The 24,678-nt window shown below is 44.3% G+C and overlaps 1 protein-coding gene across 12 annotated transcripts in view; it reads right to left on the bottom strand.

Annotated features, from left to right (window-relative positions):
• Positions 1–571: 571 nt before the first annotated feature.
• Positions 572–24,678, bottom strand: part of SLC20A2 (solute carrier family 20 member 2) — a 109,795-nt gene continuing 85,688 nt past the window's right edge. For all 12 annotated transcript variants that reach the window (XM_061590994.1, XM_061591000.1, XM_061590996.1 and 9 more), the window contains 3 exons: positions 22,187–22,372; positions 21,501–21,585; positions 572–2,713 (listed from right to left, as the gene is read on the bottom strand). In XM_061590994.1, coding sequence (XP_061446978.1) covers positions 2,549–2,713; positions 21,501–21,585; positions 22,187–22,372 — 436 coding nt within the window. In that variant the 3' untranslated portion in view covers positions 572–2,548. The remainder of the gene's footprint in view (positions 2,714–21,500; positions 21,586–22,186; positions 22,373–24,678) is intronic.

Below are 24,678 nucleotides of genomic sequence, written 5' to 3'. Positions count from 1 at the left end.
GGGTTACATCACCCAGTCACAAGCATGAGTTCATGTTCAGATGCTTGTGATGTGAAAACCATGTGAAACTGAGTTTTGAAGCCAAGAACTACAGCAACACTCTGTCCTGAATAAAGAGATGAAAGATTTTCCTTGGGTTTCCTTTGCACAATATGCCTGTGACAGTAGCATACAGGCATCTTATTATCTAGTGTCATGGAAACACATTCATTTGCATCCTTATGTATGAGATGTTCATTACAGGATTACTACCAAAAGAGGGCTATCGTAATTCAGACACGGAACTGCATCCTGGGACAAACAGTCCCAAGTGAAATAAATGAAAGTTTTTGTTAGCTTTATACAGAGCTTGGCTTTATTTGGGCTTTGCCAGTGAGTGGGTGGGTGGGTCCACCCCATTGTTACAAAATTCTAAACAAAAGCTCACACAGAGAGAGAGAGAAAGTATTATAACAAATGCAAAGTAGCAAGGGGCGCTTTGTGTTAAGAAAGTGTCCACAACTGAGTAGGTTGTAAATAGTAAAAACACACAGACCAATAGCTTTTTAAAAAATACCCAACAAAAAAGCAGTTCTAGGGCAATTTATTATTTTATTATAAATTTAGAATGAATGACCAATGAAAAAGGATCACAATGATGTACCAAGAAAGCTCGTGTATCAAAGGTTTAGCAGCATTTCGACACTCCATTCTTCAGGTTTTACTTTCTCAAGCCCACTCCAGTAGATCCAACTTGAACTCTGTTACAGTAGCAGATCTTTAAATGCCAAGAAGCAAAATCCCCTGCAAAATGCTCATACACAAGTCCAACGGAAACAAATGGGTACTGTGCAAGAACACAGATTAATTTCAAGACGACTTGAGCAGGAGAACTTCCCAAAAGTCTACGCTTAAGGTTTCCATTGCAACAAAAGGAACTAGATTCCCTCCACTGACTGCCTTTTCCAGCCTTTCCTAATCTTTGGGAACTGTGGTCCACCAACATTTGGGGACCCAAAGGTTAGGAAAGGCTGCTTTACAGTAAAAAAAAAACCTCATCAGATATGTATCTACCAAATTATGGAAAATTGCAGTTCTAGGACAGGGATCCTTAGGTCTCTTCAGTAGTATCTTTATTGCATTAAATATGACTGGCAGACTAGGATGCCTCTTCAAAAGAGATAACTGGTTTTTTAGAGCTTCTTTCAGCATTGCTTCAGAAACTGCCACAGTGTGATTCTTTCCAGTCTCCCTTCGTAGTGTCACAAGTCCCAGGTGATACCAGAGAGGTCCAAACTGCAGTGCCTTCCCATCCCAGCACTAAACTGGAGCTATATTGGCATGAAGAGCTGTAGTTTAGATTCCTTCCACATGGTCTCGGACTTCTGATGCGACTGAAGCAGATCTCACACTTCATCAGAATGACTCTTATATTAACTTCTACTCCATTATAAGGATAACTGTAAGGTAACCATCTTAACCAGTTCAAACACAGTTCACTGACTGTTGGTTAATACCCCAAATTATCCTAGGTTGCTCCCTTTCAGACCCTGGGCATGTCACCGGCAATCTATGCTGACACTGCATAGTTGACATTACTGGATGCAAGAGAAGAAACAAAGCAAAAGCTCTCTCCATCCCTTGAACTTGCTAATAGATGGTTGTTCAGGAGCAGAATTAGACTCATATACAAGGGGTGGAAAATACTTGTTTGAAGAGAATTTGAGGTTCAAAACATAATGAAGCTGATCTAAAATCCCATGTGGGAATTATTTTTATGCAGATTGTAACAGTATAACACTTTACTAGTTACAGTAAAACATAAGCAAGATTATCCTGGCTTTGCTGGTGGCTGATTGGTAGAAAGTAACTTTAATTAGAAAGTTTTATGTGCTACAAGATGAGGAAGGAGGGAGAGTGAGAGAGAGAAACAGCACACAGAGACAAATATAATACTGACAAGCTATCCCTCTTCTTTGGTACTTTCTAAACTTTCTTATCCAAAATATATGAGGGAAATGCACCATTAAAAAGTTACATTTTGTAAGTATTTACAAATTCAATGTCCATACGGTATTATACATAACAATATGATATGAACCAAGTTTTTAACAATGCACTTCTGTACTTTTCTTCCAGTATCATTAAACAGCATTTTTTTAAAAAAGGAATCCTATCAATTTTGCACCTTGCTTCATCATTTATCAAATTGACAAATACATCCCAGGTTCTTTAAAAGATTAAAAAATGGCTACTAAATGATACATTATGTACAAGTTTTACTAGAGATTAAGTTTTAGGCAATTATTTTCACCTCACTTATAACTTAAGGTAGTGTTACCTACTATAAGCATATATATATATTTCTTTAATACATAAGAAAACGGCACCACATGTTATGTCACCAATGACACTGATGTTATGTACAGTAGATGTTAGATTTTGAGGAAAAATCCTTGTTGATGACTTCTTACTATATGGTTTAAATAGGGAGCTCTGCACTCTCAGGGAGAGACCTTGGTTTATTTTATTTCAGACACTCCCTTCTTTCCCAGAAGGAGCAATGGTGTCAGACATATGGCAAGATACCATACATGAAGAGCGCCATGATGCCAGCACTGAATAAGCCAGCTACAGGAACAGTCACAAACCAGGCTACAAAGATATTGCGGAAGAGATGCCAGTCAACAGCCTTCCTGGAACGTATCCAACCAACAGCCACCACTGAACCAACCTTGGAAGTTTGAGAAGAAAATTAGAATTAAATGCTTCTTAAAAATAGATAACAGATGCTTATGACCAGGGGCCCATAAATTTTGTTTGCTTTAAGTAACCAGCTGTGACCACAGTCGCCATCACCCTACAGGTCTCTGACATATATCATGATTCGGAGGAAGGGCTGAGTTTTGGAGGTTCTCAGAAGCAACAAGAGATATACCAAGTATCTTTAAAACCTGGCACAAAGCAAAATTAATTCCTGGTGTAGATGCCAGGTATGAGATTAAATGCCTCATCCCCTTCGTCTCCTGCATTGAACTGAGCATCTAGGGGCTTACAATTAACAGAAAGGTTTATGACTATTGCTGACCACCCTAGCAACCACATTTATGGACCCTTGTCTGTGCAAAACCAATGCCAGTCACCTGAAGCCCAGAATTACAAAGAATCTGAAATACCTCAATGCTGAAATCTGAATTCCTGCTGTATTTCCACACAGGAGAAGAGCACTGTACAAGTTTATCACACAGGCTGAAAACTATTTGGGATGGGATGGGGAACCAAACTTGGTATTTAGGACGTGACTTGCATAATTTGGGTTCTATGGCAATTATTATTTCTAGCTTTAAATTCTATTCTCTTTAGTACAGGGCCTGTGATACCAGTTGTCAAACCGTGTCTCTTTTGGTGACAGGGCTAAGAGCTACAAAAAAGGGAGTTAATTACTTATCTAAAGTACTTATATACTGCTGTTCAGGGTACAGCCTTGTCAAAGCAGCTTACAAAAAATAATTAAACCCAGTGCCTGCAGGAGGAAGGGGACCATTGCTGTCCAGGGAAGGAGAGCTGTTTGCTGCTGCTGTCTGCCAGCCTGCTTGCCTGCCTGCTGGCTTGCTGCTGCTGCTGCTGCTCAGCTACCACCACCACCACCACCACCCTCTTCCTGTTGGACTTCTGCTCGGCAGCTGTCACGCCTTGCAGGACCAGGCCCCAGGTACTAAGCCAGCTGTTGCCGATTTCTTCCACCTGTGCCTTCTCTGACGGAGATACATAAGCTGGCTGGCTGAGGCGGCTCCTGCTTTGCCTGCCTTTTTGTGGGTCTTGAATCATGTGCCTGGAGAGAGGACGCAGAGCCAAGTGGAGAGACCTGAGGGGCCCCCAATTAGTGTAGTGACGGGTCGAGAGAGATATGGTGTTGTGAGGAGGACTTGCCAGGTAAGGGGAACGCAGCCCAGGCACTTAATGACTATGCCTTGTTCCGGTCCTCTCCACACCCACAGGTTTGTTGGTTGCCCTATCAGCCAGCTCTCAGGCCTCCGGATGCTGCTCCTAAACGCCAGATCGGTGCATAATAAGATCTCCCTCATTCACGATTTAATAGTGGATGAGGCAGCCGATCTGGCATGTGTAACCGAGACCTGGGTGGGTGAGCAGGGGGAAGTCAGCCTCTCCCAGCTATGCCCGCCAGGGTACCTGATTCAGCATCAGGGTAGACCTGAGGGCCGGGGGGAGGGGGGTGCTGTGGTCTATAGGAGCTCCATCTCCCTCTACAAGCACCCTGTTCATGTGACTACTGGCCTGGAGTGTTTGCACCTTGTGTTGGGTCAGTGGGACAGACTGGGGATTCTGTTGGTGTACTGCCCACCCCGCTGCCCAACAGACTCCCTAGCTGAGCTGACAGAGGTGGTCTCGGGTGTACTGTTGAGATCCCCCATATTGTTGGTTCTGGGGGACGTCAACATCCATGCCAAGGCCACCTTATCCGGGACGGCTCAGGATTTCATGGTCTCCATGACAACCATGGGACTGTCCCAATATGCCATTGGCCCAACACATGTAGCAGGGCATACTCTAGATTTGGTTTTTGCAACTGGACATGGAGTTGGTGATCTGAACGTGGGGGGGCCTTGCATCAGTCCCTCTGTCATAGACAGATCACTGCTTGCTGAAGTTTAGACTTACAGTGGCTTTTCCCCTCTGCAAGGGTGGGGGACCTATTAAGTTGGTCCACCCCCAGAGACTAATGGAACCGGATGGTTTCCAAAGGGCTCTGGGGAGTTTTCCGGCTGATAGGGCTGGCGCTCCTGTCAAAACCCTGGTTGAACTGTGGAATACAGAAATGACCCGGGCGGTTGACATGATTGCTCCTGAGTGCCCTCTCCTGTGTAGAGCTCATATGGCTCCATGGTATACCTCAGTGCTAAGAGCGCTGAAACAATTTAGGAGATGGCTTGAGTGCAGATGGAAACAAACTCCTAGTGGAAACAATAATACACTGGTAAGTGCCTATGGTAAGCTGTATTTAGAGGCAGTGAGGGCAGCAAAAAAACAGTATTTCGCTGCCACTATCAAATCATCACTCTGCCGCCCAGCGGAGCTCTTCAGAATTGTCCGGAGGCTATTACACTCTGGCCCCAGGGACATGGTAGAACCATCTGAGGCCCGCTGTAATGAATTTGCTAGGCACTTCCAGGAGGGACAGACTAGGAATCCTTTTGGTGTACCGCCCACCTTGCTGCCCAGTGGCTTCCTTAACTGAGTTGACGGAAGTGGTCTCGGAGGTATTGTTGAGATCCCCTAGACTATTAGTACTGGGAGATGTCAACATTCATGCCGAGGCTACTTTGTCTGGGGCGGCTCAGGACTTCATGGACTCCATGACAACCATGGGGCTGTCCCAATATGTTAGTGGCCCAACACATATATCGGGGCATACACTCGACCTTATTTTTGTTACTGGACATGGGGATAGTGATCTGGATGTGGGGAGTTTTACATCTCTCCCTTTGTCATGGACAGATCACTGCTTGCTGAAGTTTAGACTTTCAGCGACCTTTTCCCTCCGCAAGGGTGGGGGACCTATTAAATTGGTCCGCCCACGGAGACTAATGAATCCTGAAGGTTTTCAAAGGGCTCTGGGGGATTTTCCGGCTGATAGGACCGGCGCTCCTGTTGAAGCCCTGGTTAATCTGTGGAATGCAGAGATGGCCCGGGCTGTCGACACGATCGCTCCTGCACGCCCTCTCCTTTGCAGAGCTCATTCAGCTCCTTGGTATACTCCAGAGTTGAGGGCGATGAAGCAAGATAGGAGGCGGCTTGAGCGGAGATGGAGACGAACTCCTGATGAATGCAACTATACGCTGGTTTGTGCTTTCACCAAGAGGTATATAGGAGCGGTGAGGGCGGCGAAAAAACAATATTTCGCCGCCACTATTAAGGCATCTCTCTCCCGCCCAGCGGAGCTTTTTAGAGTTGTCCGAAGGCTACTCCATCTCAGCCTTCAGGACACTGTAGATACTTCGGTGGCCCGCTGCAATGAGTTTGCTGAGCACTTCCAGCATAAGATCTTACGCATTCGTCGGGACCTAGACTCTCATTTTATAGCAGTTAACCCTAGTGAGGTGTCTGGTGCACAGTCTTATCATGTTTTGTTGGATGAGTTTCAGTCGGTTCAGTTCGAGGACGTGGACAAGGTGCTTGGACAGGTACGTGCAACCACTTCGGTACTAGATCCTTGCCCCTCTTGGCTAATAAAAACTGGCAAGGAGGGAACAGTTGGCTGGGCCAGGGAAGTGATAAATGCCTCCTTGCGAGAGGGAGTGGTCCCTGGCTGTCTGAAGGAGGCAGCAGTGAGACCACTCCTGAAAAAGACTTCCCTGGACCCAGAGGATTTCAGCAGCTACAGACCAGTGGCAAACGTTCCATATCTGGGCAAGATCTTGGAACGAGTGGTTGCTAACCAGCTCCAGGCGCTATTGGATGAAACCGATTATCTAGATCCATTTCAATCGGGTTTCAGGCCCGGTTTCAGCACTGAGACGGCCTTGGTCGCCCTGTTTGATGATCTATGTCGGGAGAGACACAGAGGGAGTGTAACTCTGTTGATTCTCCTTGATCTCTCAGCGGCTTTTGATACCATCGACCATGGTATCCTTCTGGAGAGGCTTGTGGAGTTGGGAGTTGGAGGCACTGCGTGGCAGTGGTTCCGCTCCTACTTGGCAGGCCGTCTCCAGAAGATAGTACTTGGGGAACATTGCTCGACACCGTGGGTACTCCAATGTGGGGTCCCGCAGGGTTCGGTTTTGTCTCCCATGCTTTTTAACATCTATATGAAGCCGTTGGGTGCGGTCATCAGGAGTTTTGGAGTGCGTTGTCACCAGTACGCTGATGACACGCAGCTCTACTTCTCCTTTTCATCTTCCTCAGGTGAGGCGGTCAATGTGCTGAACCGTTGCCTGGACGCGACAATGGACTGGATGAGAACTAACAAACTGAGACTCAATCCTGATAAGACTGAGATGCTGTTGGTGGATGGTTTTTCCAATCAGATGGTGGATACATATCCTGTCCTGGATGGGGTTACACTCCCCCTAAAGGAACAGGTTCGTAGTCTGGGAGTCGTTCTAGACTCTTCCCTGTCACTTGAGGCTCATGTAGCCTCGGTGGCACGGAATGCGTTCTACCAACTTCGATTGGTAGCCCAGCTACGTCCCTACCTGAGTAAGGAGGATCTTACATCAGTAGTACATGTTCTGGTAACCTCACGTTTGGATTACTGTAATGCGCTCTACGTAGGGCTACCTCTGAAGACGGTTCGGAAGCTACAGCTGGTGCAAAATGCGGCGGCCAGACTGCTAACAAGAACGAAGCGGTCTGACCATATAACACCTGTTTTGGCCCGCTTGCACTGGCTTCCAATACGCTTCCGGGCCAAATTCAAAGTGTTGGTATTAACCTATAAAGCCTTATACGGCGCGGGACCTCAATATCTGTCGGAACGCCTCTCCCGCTATGAACCGGCTCGTACACTACGGTCTGCTACGAAGGCCCTCCTCCGGGTCCCCACTCATAGGGAGGCCTGGAGGGCAGTGACAAGATCAAGGGCCTTCTCAGTGGTGGCCCCCGAACTATGGAATAGTCTCCCTGAGGAGGTTCGCCTGGCGCCGACACTATCATCCTTTCGGCGCCAGGTTAAAACCTTTCTCTACTCTGAGGCATTTTAATTTTTTGTTAATGATTGTAATGTTTGTAATTTGATTTTAGCCTTTGCTGTTTTTAGATTGTGAAATTTGATTTTAGACTGATGTTTTTGTATTATATTGTATTTTATTGTATCTATGTTCACCGCCCAGAGAGCTATTGCTAGTTGGGCGGTATGTAAGTTTTAAAAAATAAATAAATAAATAAATAAATAAATAAATAAATAAAATCTTTAGCATCCGCCAGGACTTAGACTCCAGTGTTATAGCAGGTGAATCAAGCGAGGTATCCAGAGCACAGCCTTGTCCTGACTTCTTGGATGAGTTTCAGTTGGTGCAGCTTGAGGACATTGACAAGGTGCTTGGACAGGTTCGTGCAACCACTTCTGTGCTGGATCCTTGCCCTTCTTGGCTAATAAAAGCTAGCAGGGATGGAACAGCTGGCTGGGCCAGGGAAGTGATTAATGCTTCTCTGGGAGAGGGGGTGGTCCCTGGCTGCCTGAAAGAGGCAGTAGTGAGACCACTCCTGAAGAGACCCTCCTTGGACCCAGAAAATCTTAATAACTATAGGCCGGTAGCAAATGTTCCATTCCTGGGCAAAGTCCTTGAACGAGTGGTTGCAGGCCAGATCCAGAGACTCTTGGATGAGACCGATTATCTGGATCCATTTCAGTCGGGTTTCAGGTCTGGTTTTGGCACGGAAACAGCCTTGGTCGCCCTGTATTTGTCGGGAGAGAGAGGGGGAGTGTGACTCTTGATTCTTCTTGATCTCTCAGCGGCTTTTGATACCATCGACCATGGTATGCTTCTGGGAAGACTGGCTGAGTTGGGAGTGGGAGGGACTGCATGGCGGTGGTTCTGCTCCTACTTGGCAGGTCGCCTCCAGAAGGTGGTGCTTGGGGAGCATTGCTCGGCACCCAGGACTCTCCAGTATGGGGTTCCGCAGGGGTCAGTTCTGTCCCCCATGCTGTTCAACATCTACGTGAAACCATTGGGTGAGGTCATCCGGAGCTTTGGAGTGTGTTGCCATCAGGATGCTGATGACACGCAGCTCTATTTCTCCTTTTCATCTTCTTCAGGTGAGGCTGTCAATGTGCTGAACCAGTGCCTGGCAGCGACAATGGACTGGATGAGGGCTAATAAACTGAGGCTCAATCCAGACAAGACTGAGATGCTGCTATTGGGTGGTTCTTCTGACCAGATGCTGGATGTCCAACCTGTCCTGGATGGGGTCACACAACACCTGAAAGAGCAGGTTCATAGCTTGGGGGTTCTCCTAGAACCATCTCTGTCACTTGAGGCTCAGGTAGCCTCGGTGGCATGGAGTGCCTTCTACCAACTTCGGTTGGTGGCCCAGCTGCACCCCTATCTGGACAGGGATAACCTGGCATCAGTTGTCCATGCTCTGGTTACCTCCAAGTTAGATTACTGCAATGCGCTCTACGTAGGGCTACCTTTGAAGACGGTTTGGAAATTGCAGCTTGTGCAAAATGCAGCGGCCAAATTGGTAACAGGGACCAGACGGTCCGAACATATAAAACCAATTCTGGCCCACTTGCATTGGCTGCCTGTATGTTTCCGAGCTCGATTCAAGGTGCTGGTTGTAACCTATAAAGCCTTATACGCCTTGGGTCCACAATACCTGATGGAACGCCTCTCCCGATACGAACCCACCCGAACACTATGCTCAATATCTAAGGCCCTCCTCCGGGTGCCTACTCCGAGGGAAGCTGGGAGGCTGGCAACAAGGGAGAGGGCCTTCTCAGTGGTGGCCCCCAAATTATGGAATGATCTCCCTGACGAGGTGCACCTGGCACCAACACTGTTATATTTTCGGCACCAGGTCAAGACTTTCCTCTTCTCCCAGGCATTTCAGCATGTGTTTTTTAAATTGTTTTAAATTTTTTAAATTGTGTTTTGTTTTTAAAATATGTGTGTTAAATTTGTATATTTGTTTTTAATGTTTTTAGTTACTGTAAACCACCCAGAGAGCTTCGGCTATTGGGTGGTATACAAATACAATAAATAAATAAAAGCATGGAGCAATTTTAAATGCAAAAATTTATTATTTATTTTTATTTATTTATTTAATTTGTATCCCACCCTTCCTCTCAGCAGGAGCCCAGGGCAGCAAACAAAGCACTAAAACACTTTAAAACATCATAAAAACAATCGTAAAATACATTAAAACAAAACAGCATTAAAAACATTTTAAAAAACAACCTTAAAAAGGGTTAAAAACATTATTAAAAACATATTAAACAATTCTAACACAGATGCAGACTGGGATAGGTCTCAACTGAAAAGGCTTGTTGAAAGAGGAATGTCTTCAAAAGGTGCTGAAAAGATAGCAGAGATGGAGCCTGCCTAATATCAAAGGGAGGGAATTCCACAGGGTAGGTGCCGCCACACTAAAGGTCCGTTTCCTATATTGTGCAGAACGAACCTCCTGATAAGATGGTATCTGCAGGAGGCCCTCACCTGCAGAGCACAGTGACCGACTGGGAATAAAAGGGGTAAGATGGTCTTTCAGGTATCCTGGTCCTGAGCTGTATAGGGCTTTGTACACCAAAACTAGAACCCTGAACTTGGCCCAGTAGCAAATGGGCAGCCAGTGCAGTTCTTTCAGCAGCGGGGTGACATGTTGGCGATACCCTGCTCCAGTGAGCAGTCTCACGGCTGCATTTTGCACCAGCTGCAGCTTCCGGACCAACCTTAAGGGCAGCCCCACATAGAGCGCATTACAGCAATCCAGCCTAGAGGTTACCAGTGCGTGGACAACAGTGCTCAGGCTATCCCAGTCCAGAAACAGTGGCAGCTGTCTTATTTGCTGAAGCTGGTAAAAGGCACTCCTAGCCACTGAGGTCACTTGGGTCTCTAGTGACAAAGATGGATCCAGGAGCACCCCCAGACTACGAACCTGCTCTTTCAGAGGGAGTACGACCCCATCCAAAGCAAGCAACTGACCAATTATCCGAACTCGGGAACCACCAACCCACAGCGGTTCCGTCTTGCTAGGATTCAGTCTCAGTTTATTGGCCCTCATCCAGCACACCACCCAGTCCAGGCACTGGTCCAGAGCTTGCACAGCCTCTCCCAATTCAGATGTTACAGAGAAATAGAGCTGGGTATCATCAGTATACTGCTGACACCTCGCCCCAAATCTCCTGATGATCACTCTCAAGGGCTTCATATAGATATTAAACAGCATGGGGGACAAGATGGTACCCTGCGGCACCCCACAGCACAGCTGCCAGGGGGCCGTAAAACAGTCCCCCAATACTATTCTCTGAGAGCGACCCTGGAGATAGGATCGGAACCACTGTAAAACAGTGCCTCCGATACTCATCTCACCAAGATGGCCCAGAAGGATACCATGGTTAATGGTATCAAAAGCAGCTGAGAGATCAAGTAAGAACAACAGGGTCGCACTCCCCCTGTCCTTCTCCCGATAAAGGTCATCCATCAGGGCGAACAAGGCCAATTCAGTCCCATAACCAGGCCTGAACCCAGACTGGGATGGATCAAGATAATTTGTTTCATCCAAGAGTACTTGCAGTTGCTGTGCCACAACCCTCTCAATCACCTTCCCTAAAAAGGGGGTATTTGCAACCAGTCGGTAGTTGTCACAAACCACTGGGTCCAGGGTGGGCTTTTTCAGGAGTGGTCAGATCACTGCCTCAAGGTGGCTGGAACCACTCCCTCCCGCAATGATGCGTTAACCACACCCTGGATCCACTCAGTCAAACCCCCTCAGCAAGCTTTAATAAGCCAAGAAGGGCAAGGGTCGAGAGGACACGTTGCTAGCCGCATCATCGCAAGCACCTTGTCCACATCATCAGGCCACATCAACTGAAACCGTTCCCAAGAAGTTGCAGCAGACGTGGCACTGGACACCTCAGTGGGGACTACAGTAGATGTGGATGGGGCATCAAGACTGCTATGGAGGCAAGCAACTTTACCCTCAAAGTGCCTTGCAAACAATTCACAGTGGGCCTCCAAAGGGTCTAAGACTCCATTTCCTGGAGTTGATGTCAACAGACCCCTGACAATACGGAAAAGCTCCACTGGACGACTACTTGAGGATGCGACAGAGGCAGCGAAGTGGGCCTTCTTCGCCGCTCTCACCGCCACACAGTAGGCACGGTTATGATGTTTTACTCATGCCCGATCAGCCTCACAGCACGTCTTTCGCCACTTGCGCTCTAGCCGTTTTTCAGCCTGTTTCATTGCCCTTAGCTCACTGGTGTACCAAGGTGCAAGCCGGGCTCCACAGTGCCGGAGAGGGCGCTTGGGGGCAACCGTTTCGAGAGCCCGACGCGCCTCACTGTTCCACAGCATGACAAGGGCTTCAACAGGGTCACCTGCTCTATCTACTGGGAACTCCACCAGGGCATTCAGGAACCCAGTGGATTCCACTAGGCTCCGGGGGCAGACCATCTTAATCTGTCCACCACCTCTGCAGGGAAGGATCGGAGCCATAAGTTTAAACTTCACCAGGAAGTGATCTGACCATGACAATGGGGTGACATCCACCCCCACTATCTCCAGACCACCCCCTCCTCCATCTGGAGCAAAAAACAAGTTGAGGGTGTGCCCTGCCCTATGTGTTGGGCCAGTAACAAGTTGAGACAGCCCCATGGTCGTCATGGAGTCCATGAAGTCCCGAGCCAGAACACTAGAGGCAACCTCAGCATGGACATTGAAATCACCCAGCACTATCGTTCTGGGCTCCTCCAACGCCACAGCCGAGATGACCTCCACCAGCTCGGTCAGAGAAGCTGCTGGGCAGCAGGGTGGATGGTACACCAGCAGCAACCCTAGTTTACTGTCTCCTCGGCCCAACACCAGGTGCAGGCCCTCACAGCCAGCTCCAAGATAGAGTGGTTTCCTGGTGACAGAGATGGAAGTTTGGTAGACCACAGCAACTCCTCCCCCTCGTCCCTGCAGCCTGTGCTGGTGCTGCAGCGAGTATCCAGGTGGGCAAAGCTGGGTCAGATCAACCCCTCCAAGCTCACCCACCCAGGTCTCGGTAATACACACCAAATCGGCACATTCATCCACAATCAAGTCATGGATGAGAGTGGTCTTATTATGTACCGATCTGGCGTTAAACAACAACACACAGAGGCCAGTGGGCACAGCAGATGAGCAACGAGGAACCAAACCATGAGTGGCAGCAAGTAACAAGGCGCAGATAGCCTTGCCTTCACCTTCTCGGGTAATTCACCACCTCCCCATGGCTATATTTCCCTCTGCCCGTAATCACTGAAATTGGAGTGGCATCACCCATGTTCCGCCATACTAAGACTCCTCCTAAACACCTGATATGGGCCCAACGCGAGCCCACCAACAAAGCCTGCCGGAGTGAATTATCCCAGTAGGCGTCTGCGAGGATTGGGAATAGTCACACCCATTCAAACTTTTTCACACAGGGCCCATCTACTCCCCCTCCTGTCTCTCACCCAGGGAGGGCCAGCCTTCTGCCAGTTACAGACTCTCACTCTGAAGGCATCTGGTGACTTTCTCCTCTCATTCAGTTCACTGCACAGGCTCCCACCCTGTGCAGGAACTATACATCCACCACACACCCTCCCTACCACCAATCTCCTCTAGACTGGTTTAACAGAAAAAATAAATTAAAAAAAAAAACAAGAAAAGGTAATAGAAGGGGGGTAAAACAATTCAATTACAAAACTAAAACTAGCAAGTTATAACAAATAAATTCTGTGCGTAGAAGGATGCTGTATATACCGTGTCTTGTAAAAGTAATCAGATCCCTGATCAATGCTCTCATATTATTGAATTACAAATGGTACATTGTAATTTCGTTCTGTATGTATTTTATTTTGAAACAGTGAAACTCAAAATCATTCATTCTAAGGTGAGATTGGTTTTATGTTGGGAAATATTTGTAAGAAACATAAAAAAATGAAACATGTTGCTTGCATAAGTATTCAACCCCTGTGATGTGGAAGCTTCCAGCTTACACAGATGAAAGAAATTGCCCTGTTGGGGACACAATTACCTTATCATTGGCCTCCACCTGTGAACCATTCAAGTTCCTGTCACATTCTCACAATAAAAACCCCACTGGTGAAGGATCACTGGTCAGGCTGTGGATCTGAAGGAAAATGAAGACCAAAGAGCATTCTACAGAAGTGAGAGATAATGCGATACAAATGCATAAATTAGGAAAAGGGTACAAAATAATAACCAAGTGTTTGGATATCCCAGTGAGCACAGTTGGATCAATAATCTGGAATGGAAGCTGCATCACACCACCCAGGCACTGCTAAGAAAAGGCCGTCTCTCAAAACTCAGTACTAGGACAAGAAGGAAACTTGTGAGAGAAGCCACAGAGGCCAACAATCACTTTGAAGGACCTACAGAGTTCAGTGGCTGGGAGTGGAGTAATGGTGCACCAGTCAACCATATCTAGAGCTCTGCATAACACTGGCCTGTATGGGAGGGTGGCAAGAAAGAAGCCATTACTCAAAAAGGACAATCTGAAAGCACGTCTGGAGTTTGCCAGAAAGAGTAAGAGTGCCCCAGCTGCAATGTAGGAAAAGGTTTTGTAGTCAGATGAGACCAAGATAGAGCTTTCTGGCCAAAACTCAAAGCGCTATGTGTGGTGCAAACCTAACACTGCCCGTGCCTCATGACACACCATCCCTACAGTGAAGTATGGTGCTGGCAGCATCATGCTGTGCGGATGCTTCTCGTCAGCAAGGACTGGGCATCTTGGTAAAATCGAAGGAAGAATGGATGGAGCAAATTACAGGGAAATACTGCAAGAGAACCTGCTTCAATCCACTAAAAAACTGAGGCTTCGGAAGAAATTCATTTTTCAGCAGGACAATGATCCCAAGCACAAGGCCAAAGCAACACTGGAGTGGCTCAAGAACAAAAATGTGAATGTCCTACAGTGGTCCAGTCAAAGTCCTGATCTCACTCTCACTGAGAATCTGTGGCGCTCTTTGAAAATTGCGGTCCATAAGCATCCAACCAACCTGAAGAACCTGGAGCGAATCTGCCAAGAAGAATGGGGCGAAATCCCTCTGACACTGTGTAAAGCTGGTACATGGAAATGATACAGACCGCCTTCAGGTTGATCCCAATTTACGGCTACCCTATGAATAGGGATTTCATCCCTCTGAGGCTAGTCCTCTTCAGCTGGCTAGGGCCTGCTCAGCTTGCCACAGATGCACAAGCCAGCCCCTTCCTTGTCTGCAACTGCCAGCTGGGGAGCAACTGGGATCCTTGGGACTATGCAGCTTGCCCATGGCTGCACAGGTGGCAAGGCACGTAACCCCTGAGCCACTCACTGTGGGGGTGATCTTTAGCTGGCCCTTTACACCCAGGAGACACGAGTGGGGATTTGAACTCACAGACTCTGGACTCCCAGCCAGGCTCTCCTCCCCACTGTGCTATACCAGCACAGGTGGCTCTGCCAAATATTAATGTGTGGGGGTTGAATACTTATGTAAGCAACATGTTTCAGTTTTTGTATGTTGCTTACAAACATTTCCCAACGTAAAACCAGTGTCACCTTACAATAATTTTTGAGTTTCAGTGATTCAAAATGAAATAACATACAGAATGAAATTACAATGTACCATTTGTAATTCAGTAATATGAGAGCACTGCTCAGGGATCTGGTTACTTTTGCAAGGCACTGTATAAAGGGAAGTGTCAATTAATTCTGTGGCAGAACATAGTAAAGCTAGATTCCATAAGTGAACAGCAGATGGTTAGAGGCTGGAGTTTTGAGTGAACATTCACTAACTGACAAACCAACAAAGCACTGAGATTCAACTCTTTTCCTGGTAAGAGGCTGGAAAACTAGTGTTCTTCATCATTGATATTGCTGTATTATATCAGATACACTAGAAAAACTAACAGCAGTACTTTGAAAAAGAAAAAATGTAATTATGTTTTTCCTGTTCCCATCACTGTTGCTTTAGGGCTTGCCTGAAGATGATCTCTGGAAGAAGGAAGATAAAACCTCCAATACCATATATTTGCTTTTTAAAAAATACAAACTACATTTCCCAGTCCTAAATAATGGATTATAATTTGTCTTACATGAGTAACTGCTATTTCTTTTAACTGCTTAACCCAATTTCCCTTCTGAGTGCCATTAAGTCTGCAGTTTGTTTTCTTGTATCACCAATATTTTCCTCTTATGACCCCACATTCCTCCCTGAGGGCTGAACACGACCGAGACATCATTACATTCTGCTTTTCTCTTGTAGAACAGCTGGGGCAGAGACTCCACAAGCACAAGAGGAAGCCATTTGTGAAACAAAGGACGCTATAAGTAAGAATAGGTCCTATTCCCATCATAGCAAGTTTGGAGCTGGCTGGAATTCACTGATAAGGTACACTGACTTAAATGGTAATGTAAATTCTTAACTGCAGAATTATCTGAAATGGCATATTTGGTTGCTTTCTCTTCAGCTTCTCCCTCCACCCCACCCCAAATCAATGGAACATCATAACACTCACATATGAAACTGCCATATAAAGAGTCGGATAGCAGTCCATCTGGCCTTTGTTAACTCCAATTGGCAGTGTTCTCGGTGCCTTAGACAGAAGGGATCTTTTCCAACTCCGCTACCCAAGATCTTAGGGCCTTCTGGATGCAAAGCATGTGCTTACTACAAAGCTATGGCTCTCCTCAAAAGGGATGTGAAAAATTCACATCTCCGTGCAATAATAAATGTCAAGTACAAATTTGAATGCTACTCTAGAAGTGCCTATATATGCTATGGTGGTGATGGCATCTATATAAAAACTCCAAGAACAAAAACTATATTAAGGTAAGTATTATTTCACTTGTACCCTCTCTCTTCTGAAGAGTTGAGGCAAATGTAGAATCGTATATTCACCTCTGTTTAGATTTTCTAGAGACTTAACAGACCATCAGATAGATTACTCGGATGCAATGTTCCAAAGGATTAATTCACTCCAATCAGTGTTGATGGCATAGCTCATCTAATAAGTCTTAAGAAACAAGAGCAGTCGTAAGACCATCTCTGATCAAATTAGTTCTGAAAACCCATTAATTTGGCCAGTTATAGTAGAAGACTACTATAAATTGCCCCTAGAAATAACATAAAAATTGATAGTTATGAACCTGCTTTGTTCTTCATTTTCCTGGTAGTGGGGGTTCACCTGCTTCCTTCGAGAACTAATTTTAGGATCTGTGGCTGTGTACACATAGCACATCTAAAGCACGTCCTCCAAAGAATCCTTGGAACTGTAGCTGTGTGAGGGGTAAACTACAGTTCACAGGATTGTTTGGGGGAAGCAAAGTGTTTAAATATGCTTCAAATATATGGTGCATACACAGCCTAAGTCAAGTAATACTGTTTAATTTTAAATTTTAATACAAGCTCTTAGTTCTCTCACTCACTTTACCATGAACTATTTAATAAAGTATCTTGAACTTAGAAGCCTGTGGCTGACTTCCTGCTAGCTCAGGATCTGTTTCACTCAAGTGTCGAACTGGCTTGGGTTCATGTTACAGATTGGTAAGAAGTAGCTAATAGCAATACTGAGTCTGGTTGGCAGTGACTAGCAGGCTTGAGGAGGTTTTCTTCAGTACCCTCAAGAAAACCCTTAGCTCTGAAGTGCCTTTGGCTTCAAAGCTAGGGAGGTCACCACATAGGTGGTGGTGATTAAAGAGGTGCATCTCCCCGGAAACACCTCGTTGATTGTAACAGCTCCTGAATGAACAAACAAGCAAGCAGATATAGCCAGCAGAGGCCATGCACTCAAACCCGGAGTGTTGTGACTAGAACTAGGACCTTTTCGGTAGTGGCCCCCGAACTGTGGAATAGTCTCCCCGATGAGGTACGCCTGGCGCCGACGCTGCTATCCTTTCGGCACCAGGTGAAAACCGTTTTATACTCCCAGGCATTTTAAAGTGTATTTTAAATTGTATTTTATAGTGTATTTTATCAGTATTTTCATTATTGTTGTATTTTGACGTTGTTGGTTCTTTGTTATTGTTTGTTTTGATCTCTGATTTTGTTATACTTATTGTATTTATATATTGTGCTTGTTTTATCTCTTATGTACACCGCCCAGAGAGCCTTTTTGGCTTAGGGCGGTATATAAATAAAATAAAATAAATAAATAAATAAATATTGTCTGTGCACATGTGGGGCTCTGCTCACATGTAGCACTACAGTATTTATTCACTAATAGGCAAAAAACCTTGCGGTTTAAGAATGTACCTCTAGCCCACAGATATTTCTATCAAACTTTAAAAAGAAGGGAAATTGGGCAGCTATAGTGAATGCACCAGGGGAGTAGGAGACCTGACCTCCTCTCTGAGATATTGGACTGCCCTACAAAGTTGTCAAACTGTAAACACAATTTGGGTTGGTCTTTCACAGTCCAATCTGCTTGCTGTGTAGCTTGGAAGAATTTGGGTGGGTGGGCACTGGGCAGAGGGGAAGCCCCTTTCCATTCCAAAAGGAAAACATTGTGAACAGTATCATTGCTTTTCAGCGTTTCCCCCACCTTTTTATTCTATAGCAGGCACATGTAGCCTGCCACCCAAATTTAAACTAAAGCGGTCCCTGGCCACATCCACACCAGGCCTTTATTTCACTTTGGACAGTCATGGCTTCTCTCAAAGAATCCTGGGAAATGCAGTTAGTGAAGGGTGCTGAGAGCTGCTAGGAGATGCCCTGTTCCTCTCACAGACCTTCAATCAGAGTGGCTCACTGTTAAGCCAGTCTGGCCACTGGAGCTCTTGTCAGGGGAATAGGAGTCTCCTTTTAGTACCCTTCACAAACTACACTTCCCAGGATTCTTTGGGGGAAGCCATGACTGTCTCAAGTGAAATAACGGTCAGGTGTGGGTGTGGCCCCCTGATTAGGCAAGCCCAGCAGCTGTGAGTCTGGCTTTTAGAACACTGACAGTTGGTTCTTACTGAGCATGCCTGACACTATCATAGGGTTCCAGCCAAAATTTCCTAAATTAATTAAAAATCGGCCAGGCATTTTTTAAACTTTTAAACTGCAGAAGATGAAGGTCAGAGTATGGGGCAACGTCAGTAATAGGATTACAGGTACTCTGTGAGCATGGCTGATTTTTAATGAATTTCAATAGATTATGAGAACTCTGACAGAAAAAGGTCCAAAAGGGCTCTGGGTTTTTTTTCTCTCTCTCTTTAGACTTTGAACTCTCAATTCTTTCTGACTGTTTTGTGTGTCGCCATGAAAATTAAGAGGGTTGTTTAGCAAGCGTTTCTGAGTTCAGGACTGTAAGTTTTGTAAGGCTTTGTTTTGAAATGAGCTTATGGGAAGGATCAGAATGGCATGGGGGTATTTTCAATTTAACATTACGGAATGTGAAAAATCCACGCTGGCTATAGTATACAGCCACTCTTGTGGCTGTATAATCTAAGCAGGTACCAGGCAGAGTGGTGAGCAAGCAGCAATGATATTTGGGAAGACAAAGCTTTGTGTGCCACGTGGCCTGCTGCTTTTCGACACAGTAGAAAATGCTGTCTGGTCACCAGTGCTGAAGTAAAATTCAACTGCCAGTCCAGCTGACTTCTGTACATGGACCCTTTGGGTGTGGTGAGAATGTAACTCTCTCTTCTAGACCTGAAAGTGATGAGTATATGACTGGTCATCTTGGAATCTAAAAACACTATTTAACTCCACATTACAGTATTTTGCAATCTTCTTTAAAGAACATAGTGATATGTTCATGCATGAACATTTATTAGCACCTAGACATTTCTTCCAGCTTTTAGTCATTCTTCTGCCTCATTACTTGCTAAGGATTTTTAATCCATTTTCCGGCTGCTGGGTCACGTCACTTGCACCAGTGCCGCTCTCTTTTTATGCTTTTAAAGAGAAGGGGAAAAGACCAAGAAAGGGAAAGGAGGGGAGTGAGAGAGAAAGAAAGAAAAGGACAAAGATGGAGATGTGGTGTGTATATATATATATATATATACACACACACAGAGAGAGAGAGAGATATAAATATATATACTGAAAAGGGACCCATACTAATGTATATCAAAAGTATCACCATTTTATTTAACCACCAATTTTTAAAAGATTCAGCTTATACAGCATTTTGTTTCACGATTCCCCCTCCCCCCAATTTTAAAAGGGTATCAGTGACATTGGCATTAGTTCACCCATTTCTAAACATCATCTAAGTTTAGCTTACTAGGTTTAGATGAAAATACAGGTTAGAAAAGCAGATTAGCCATTGAAAAGCTAAAATAATTTGTAGAGCTTTCAAGTTCCAATTGGCTTGAAACCAAATGCCACGTGCCTTCAGATAATGAAATACAGAACCAAGCATTTTTGTGACTTGTGTACATGTGGTGCTCCCTAAAATTATGCATACCACAATCCACTAATATTCCATATGAGAAACTGCAAATTTGGGGGGCCAAAATAAAATATATAAAACTGTTAATGCAAAGCTAATACTAAGAAGTTTAATACGTAGAAGCAAGAATATGAAAAGTTACGATGATGACTGTTGCTGGTTAATAGACTACCAAATGAATACTACAATGTGTCTTATAAGTAGCAGTATGATTAAGCTACCTATATTTTGCCCACACTAATAATGAAATATATATATATATATTTCTATTCTTTTTTTAAAAAAAGCAAAACAAATCATCAGTATCTTGACATCTGGGAAAAATTCACAACTCCAATCTTTCAATATAATTTTGAAAGTAATTCATACTTCCATATTTTGAGTCTTATTTTTTTTTTAAAAAACCTGCTTGATGCATTATATAATGAAGGCAAAACAGGGAAAATCAGTGCTATTTTCTTTTTGCTGTTCTTAAAAGATTGGGCTTGTGTTTAATTGGTGTGACTGCTGCAAACTCCAATACCTTGCAATGAGTGGAGCTTATTGGAATACCCACATTTGAGGCTACAAGTACGGTTAGCGCACACATTACTTCAACGCAAAATCCACTGTGAAGAAATAAAAAAAGACAGATGGAGATTCTGTAGTGTAAAAGTGTCATACAGGAAATCCCATGCCATGCACTCATCAGGAAAGTAGAAGGATGAAGGATGAACAGTGTCAGGACCTCTGGACAAAAAGGGGTGCAGCAGATCAACATTCACGTGGCATGACCCGATGAAAATGTTTCTGTGATTCAGGGCCAATGCTACCCTCACGGACGGTATAGCAGCAGATGTTGGTGTACTATTCAAGGGCAGCACAATATAGATTATTTTAGTTTGTCATTTAATTCCATAGGCAAGTGCCATGTGGATTTCCTGCCTCAGGTATCAAAATGCCTCAAGCCATCTGTCCCTACTATACTATAAAAAAGGGGGGGCTTGAGTCATTCTTGTTGCATGCGCTCATGCGCAACTGCACAACCATGGGAAAATGTTGAGGGAATGGCTGATGCATAGTGCACCGAGCTTTGCTTCTGCACAAGGACAAATGAAATTAATGAGGCCTGCAGAAGACCGCTAATTGATTGCTTTTTTCAGAAAATGTAACATTATGCCAAATTTAATGCAGATATGTGGGGAATGATCTCATAACAAAAAGGGGGGACTTTAGTTCCACAATGTGTGGAAAAAGATGACATGTCTGAGAAGGGAACCTGAGAACTGTCCATTAACCATTTTACACACAAAAAAATTTTTTTTTGGGGGGGGGGTTGTTCTTGAATGTAAAATGGATGTGTATATTTCCCCATCGTGGTATCATGCCACTAGAAATTGATCTGGGTAGCAAAGTTAAAACACGAACAGTCCAGACCGGCCTGGCTACAGTCACATGGCAAAGGCATACCTTGCAGTGTGTAGTACTGACTGGAAGTCCAACATTGGAAGCTATCACAACTGTGAACGCCGAAGCCAACTCAATAGTGAATCCACTGCAGGAAGCATAAAAAAACACTTCACAGTCACTCTTTTTTTAAAGAAATTCAATCAATCAGTCTGGGCTGACACCATGCAACATGCCAAAGTCTTACCAGCATCTTCTCCAACTGGCTCTCTCCAACTGATCTTTGGCCATTGAGTTATATTAAGCAAGCGAATACGTTGCTGCTGAATAATAGAAACTGTACGCACACATTTACATTAAATTAGCTGAGCAGCTCACTACTACTGGCAATCTATCCTACATTCCAAGAAATCATGCTTAATTAGTAATTAGGTTAGCAGCAGAGGTCTAGTATGCATTAAAGGCAAATAAAAACTATAGGTTCATTTTTTTAGTTATTCAGAAGCTCATGGAAAACTACTTTGATTTTTGCCATTTCCTAATTTATGCCTCTCTATGCTATTCAGACATTGGCAGACTATTCTGCTCAACTAGACCTCACCAGTTCAATCACATTACCATTAGTTTAAAGGGGGGTAACTAGTCAAATCAAAAGCAGAAATTATTAGGCACACATATGCTATGGCAAAATTTCTCCAAACAGACAGCATTAGATTCCAGGCAACCAAATCCAGGAGATAGGCACATACCTTGATGGTGTGATTGGTGTGAGGTCCTTTCCCATTGTTTGGATCACTCTTCGCCCCCAGACCCAGAGGCCAACACAGATTCCAACGCCCCCATACAGTAGCAGCCAAACAGGAGTAGTAGCTTCTTGCAGTACAGTACCCTGGTCATATATAAGCCAGAGGGCAACCAAGGGGCCAATAGCATTGCTGAAAAACATAACAGTAGAACTATGTTATCAAATTCTAAATCCTTCACTCAATACCCTACCAATCACATTGACCAGTCAGAGGAATCATACAGAAACAGCCATTTATTTATCTCGGTTTACATCTTTCCTTGCTGTATACAGCACCCATGCTGTTTGGACACACCATTTCACTCTACAAAAGAATACCAGAGTGGCATTTTCATATAACTGAAGCTACTATGCAACAGAAAACAGAAGCTTATCATTTAACTGCCCTAGGAGATTTGGTTTATCTTAGTTTTAACAGTTACTTATGTCAGGATGGCAGGTAAATATGGGGACTATTGAGCTAATCTGTTGTTAACACAGCTATATAGGTTCCCAACTGGTTTCTGAATGCAATTCAAAGTGCTGGTTTTACAGCACTGAAAGGCCTTGGCCCTGGTTACTTTAAAGAATGTCTTCTCTCTTACGAGGCTCCCCATACACCAAGATCCTCAGAGGAGATCTTTATCCCAAGTCAGATTGGTGAGGACAACAAGGAACAGGACCATTTTCCACAGATGCTGATACCTGGTGAGCTCAAAGGTTTTTACCTACAATTTGATGTTTCATTGGTTTTTGAAGTTATTTTAAAAGGTACTGTTCTGTTCTTTGTTAGCCACTTTGAAAAATCATGGAACTGAAAAGTAGGCTGGATATGTAGTTTGTAAAATATAGGATCTAGAAGATACCAATCTGACTTGTCAATGTTTTGGGGCTTGGAACCCAAGAAAGGACATTTCAAAGGCACGTTGCTTTGATCTAATTTCCTTTCCTTTAGGCAGAGCTGAGCACACTGTAATTGTTTAGCATACTTTAAACTCTGGTACAGAGGTCCTAAGATACACTGACTTCTAATGCTCAGGCTCACATAAAGAATAAGCCAAATATAGAAAGAATGGGATAATAGTGCATGGCCATCATACAGTATTCTGTGGCACTGATTTTCCTATCTGCAGCCTAAGCTAGGAAAGCAACAGTTAAATTGACTACCAGAAGAAAAGCCTAAAATACCAAACATAATACTCCATGTTTAATGAGTTGACAAGCTAAAGTTTTCTCAGGACGTTGGCAATGGAGAATGGAATGCATAGAATGCACAGCCCAGGAATTGACAGCTAGATCCAAAGACTAGCATTGGCTATATTTAGTCCAAGTGCCTTGCCAAAACACACAGCTGGAACAAGGGCACTGGTACTGTCTGACATTGTGCAACACAAGCAGGCAATGTCTAGAAGTTAATATTTTCTAAAAACTAGAGCCCCAGCTTTCAAATTATAGGCAGTCAGCAACTTCCAAAAACACTTAACTGCCGACCAAAATGAAGTCCTTAATCTCTAGTGGCTCTTTCAGCTCAGGAGGAATAAAGTTTAGAATGATTCAAAAAAGGCTGTCAAAGCGCTTTGTATGCAGAGTAACAGAAATACTTCAAGAACAACTAGACACCAATTGCATATTAGGGCCAAGAGGTTTAATTTAAAATCCAGTATTGCACTACTGCTGGGAGGAAGGGCGGGATATAAATAAGATAATAAATATAAATAAATAAAATACTGTCATATGGACGCCTATAAATAAATAAATAAAATTAATTTTATTACAATGGAAATTGATTTTTTTGTGCCTGGTTCACGGATCTCTTGGGGTCCATGGACCACAGCTGAAGAACCTGTGACAAACTTTTTCCAATGGTGCCCAACAAGTAAAAAAATCTTACCTACTACATCCAATGCTTCCCTCTTTGCACTAAAAAATATCCCAGATTTTGAATTGCCCATATGTTTGGCACCAATCATTTGGCCAAAGGTAAAGAAATTACTTTTCTTCCAGTAATCACAGTCTGTCCCAAAGTAATGCCTGTTTTAAATTTAAATGCCTGTGCTGTTGTTGTTTTTAATGATTTCTTTATTCTAGCTTTCTTGAGTGCTTCTCCTCTCTTCCTCTTCCCTTGCATATCTATCCCTTGAAAATCTAATCTCTTAGTCTATAAACTTGTGGGTGAGCTAGCATTTATTTTGCAGTGTTTTGTTACTGGAAAGACTCTTACAAAAAGTAATACATTCTAGGGAACTGGTCAATTGACTACCTATTTGACAATGTTCTATGAAGCCAAGAATGCCCTTGAGTAGATTTCATCAGGGTGACACCCGATAATAAAAAAAAGTCAGGACTCTCAACTTCCTGAGCCCTAAGCATTATATGCCCTCTCCTGCACTATAACCAAAGCTCCATTTAAAAAATGGCTTTTGTCATTTAAGAAGGATATTGATAAAGCAAACTGAT

The sequence above is a fragment of the Rhineura floridana genome, chromosome 11 (assembly GCF_030035675.1).
Source record: "Rhineura floridana isolate rRhiFlo1 chromosome 11, rRhiFlo1.hap2, whole genome shotgun sequence".
NCBI lineage: Eukaryota > Metazoa > Chordata > Lepidosauria > Squamata > Rhineuridae > Rhineura > Rhineura floridana.
The sequence above is the reverse complement of the archived record's forward strand: the minus strand, read 5'-3'. Positions and strand labels throughout refer to the sequence as shown.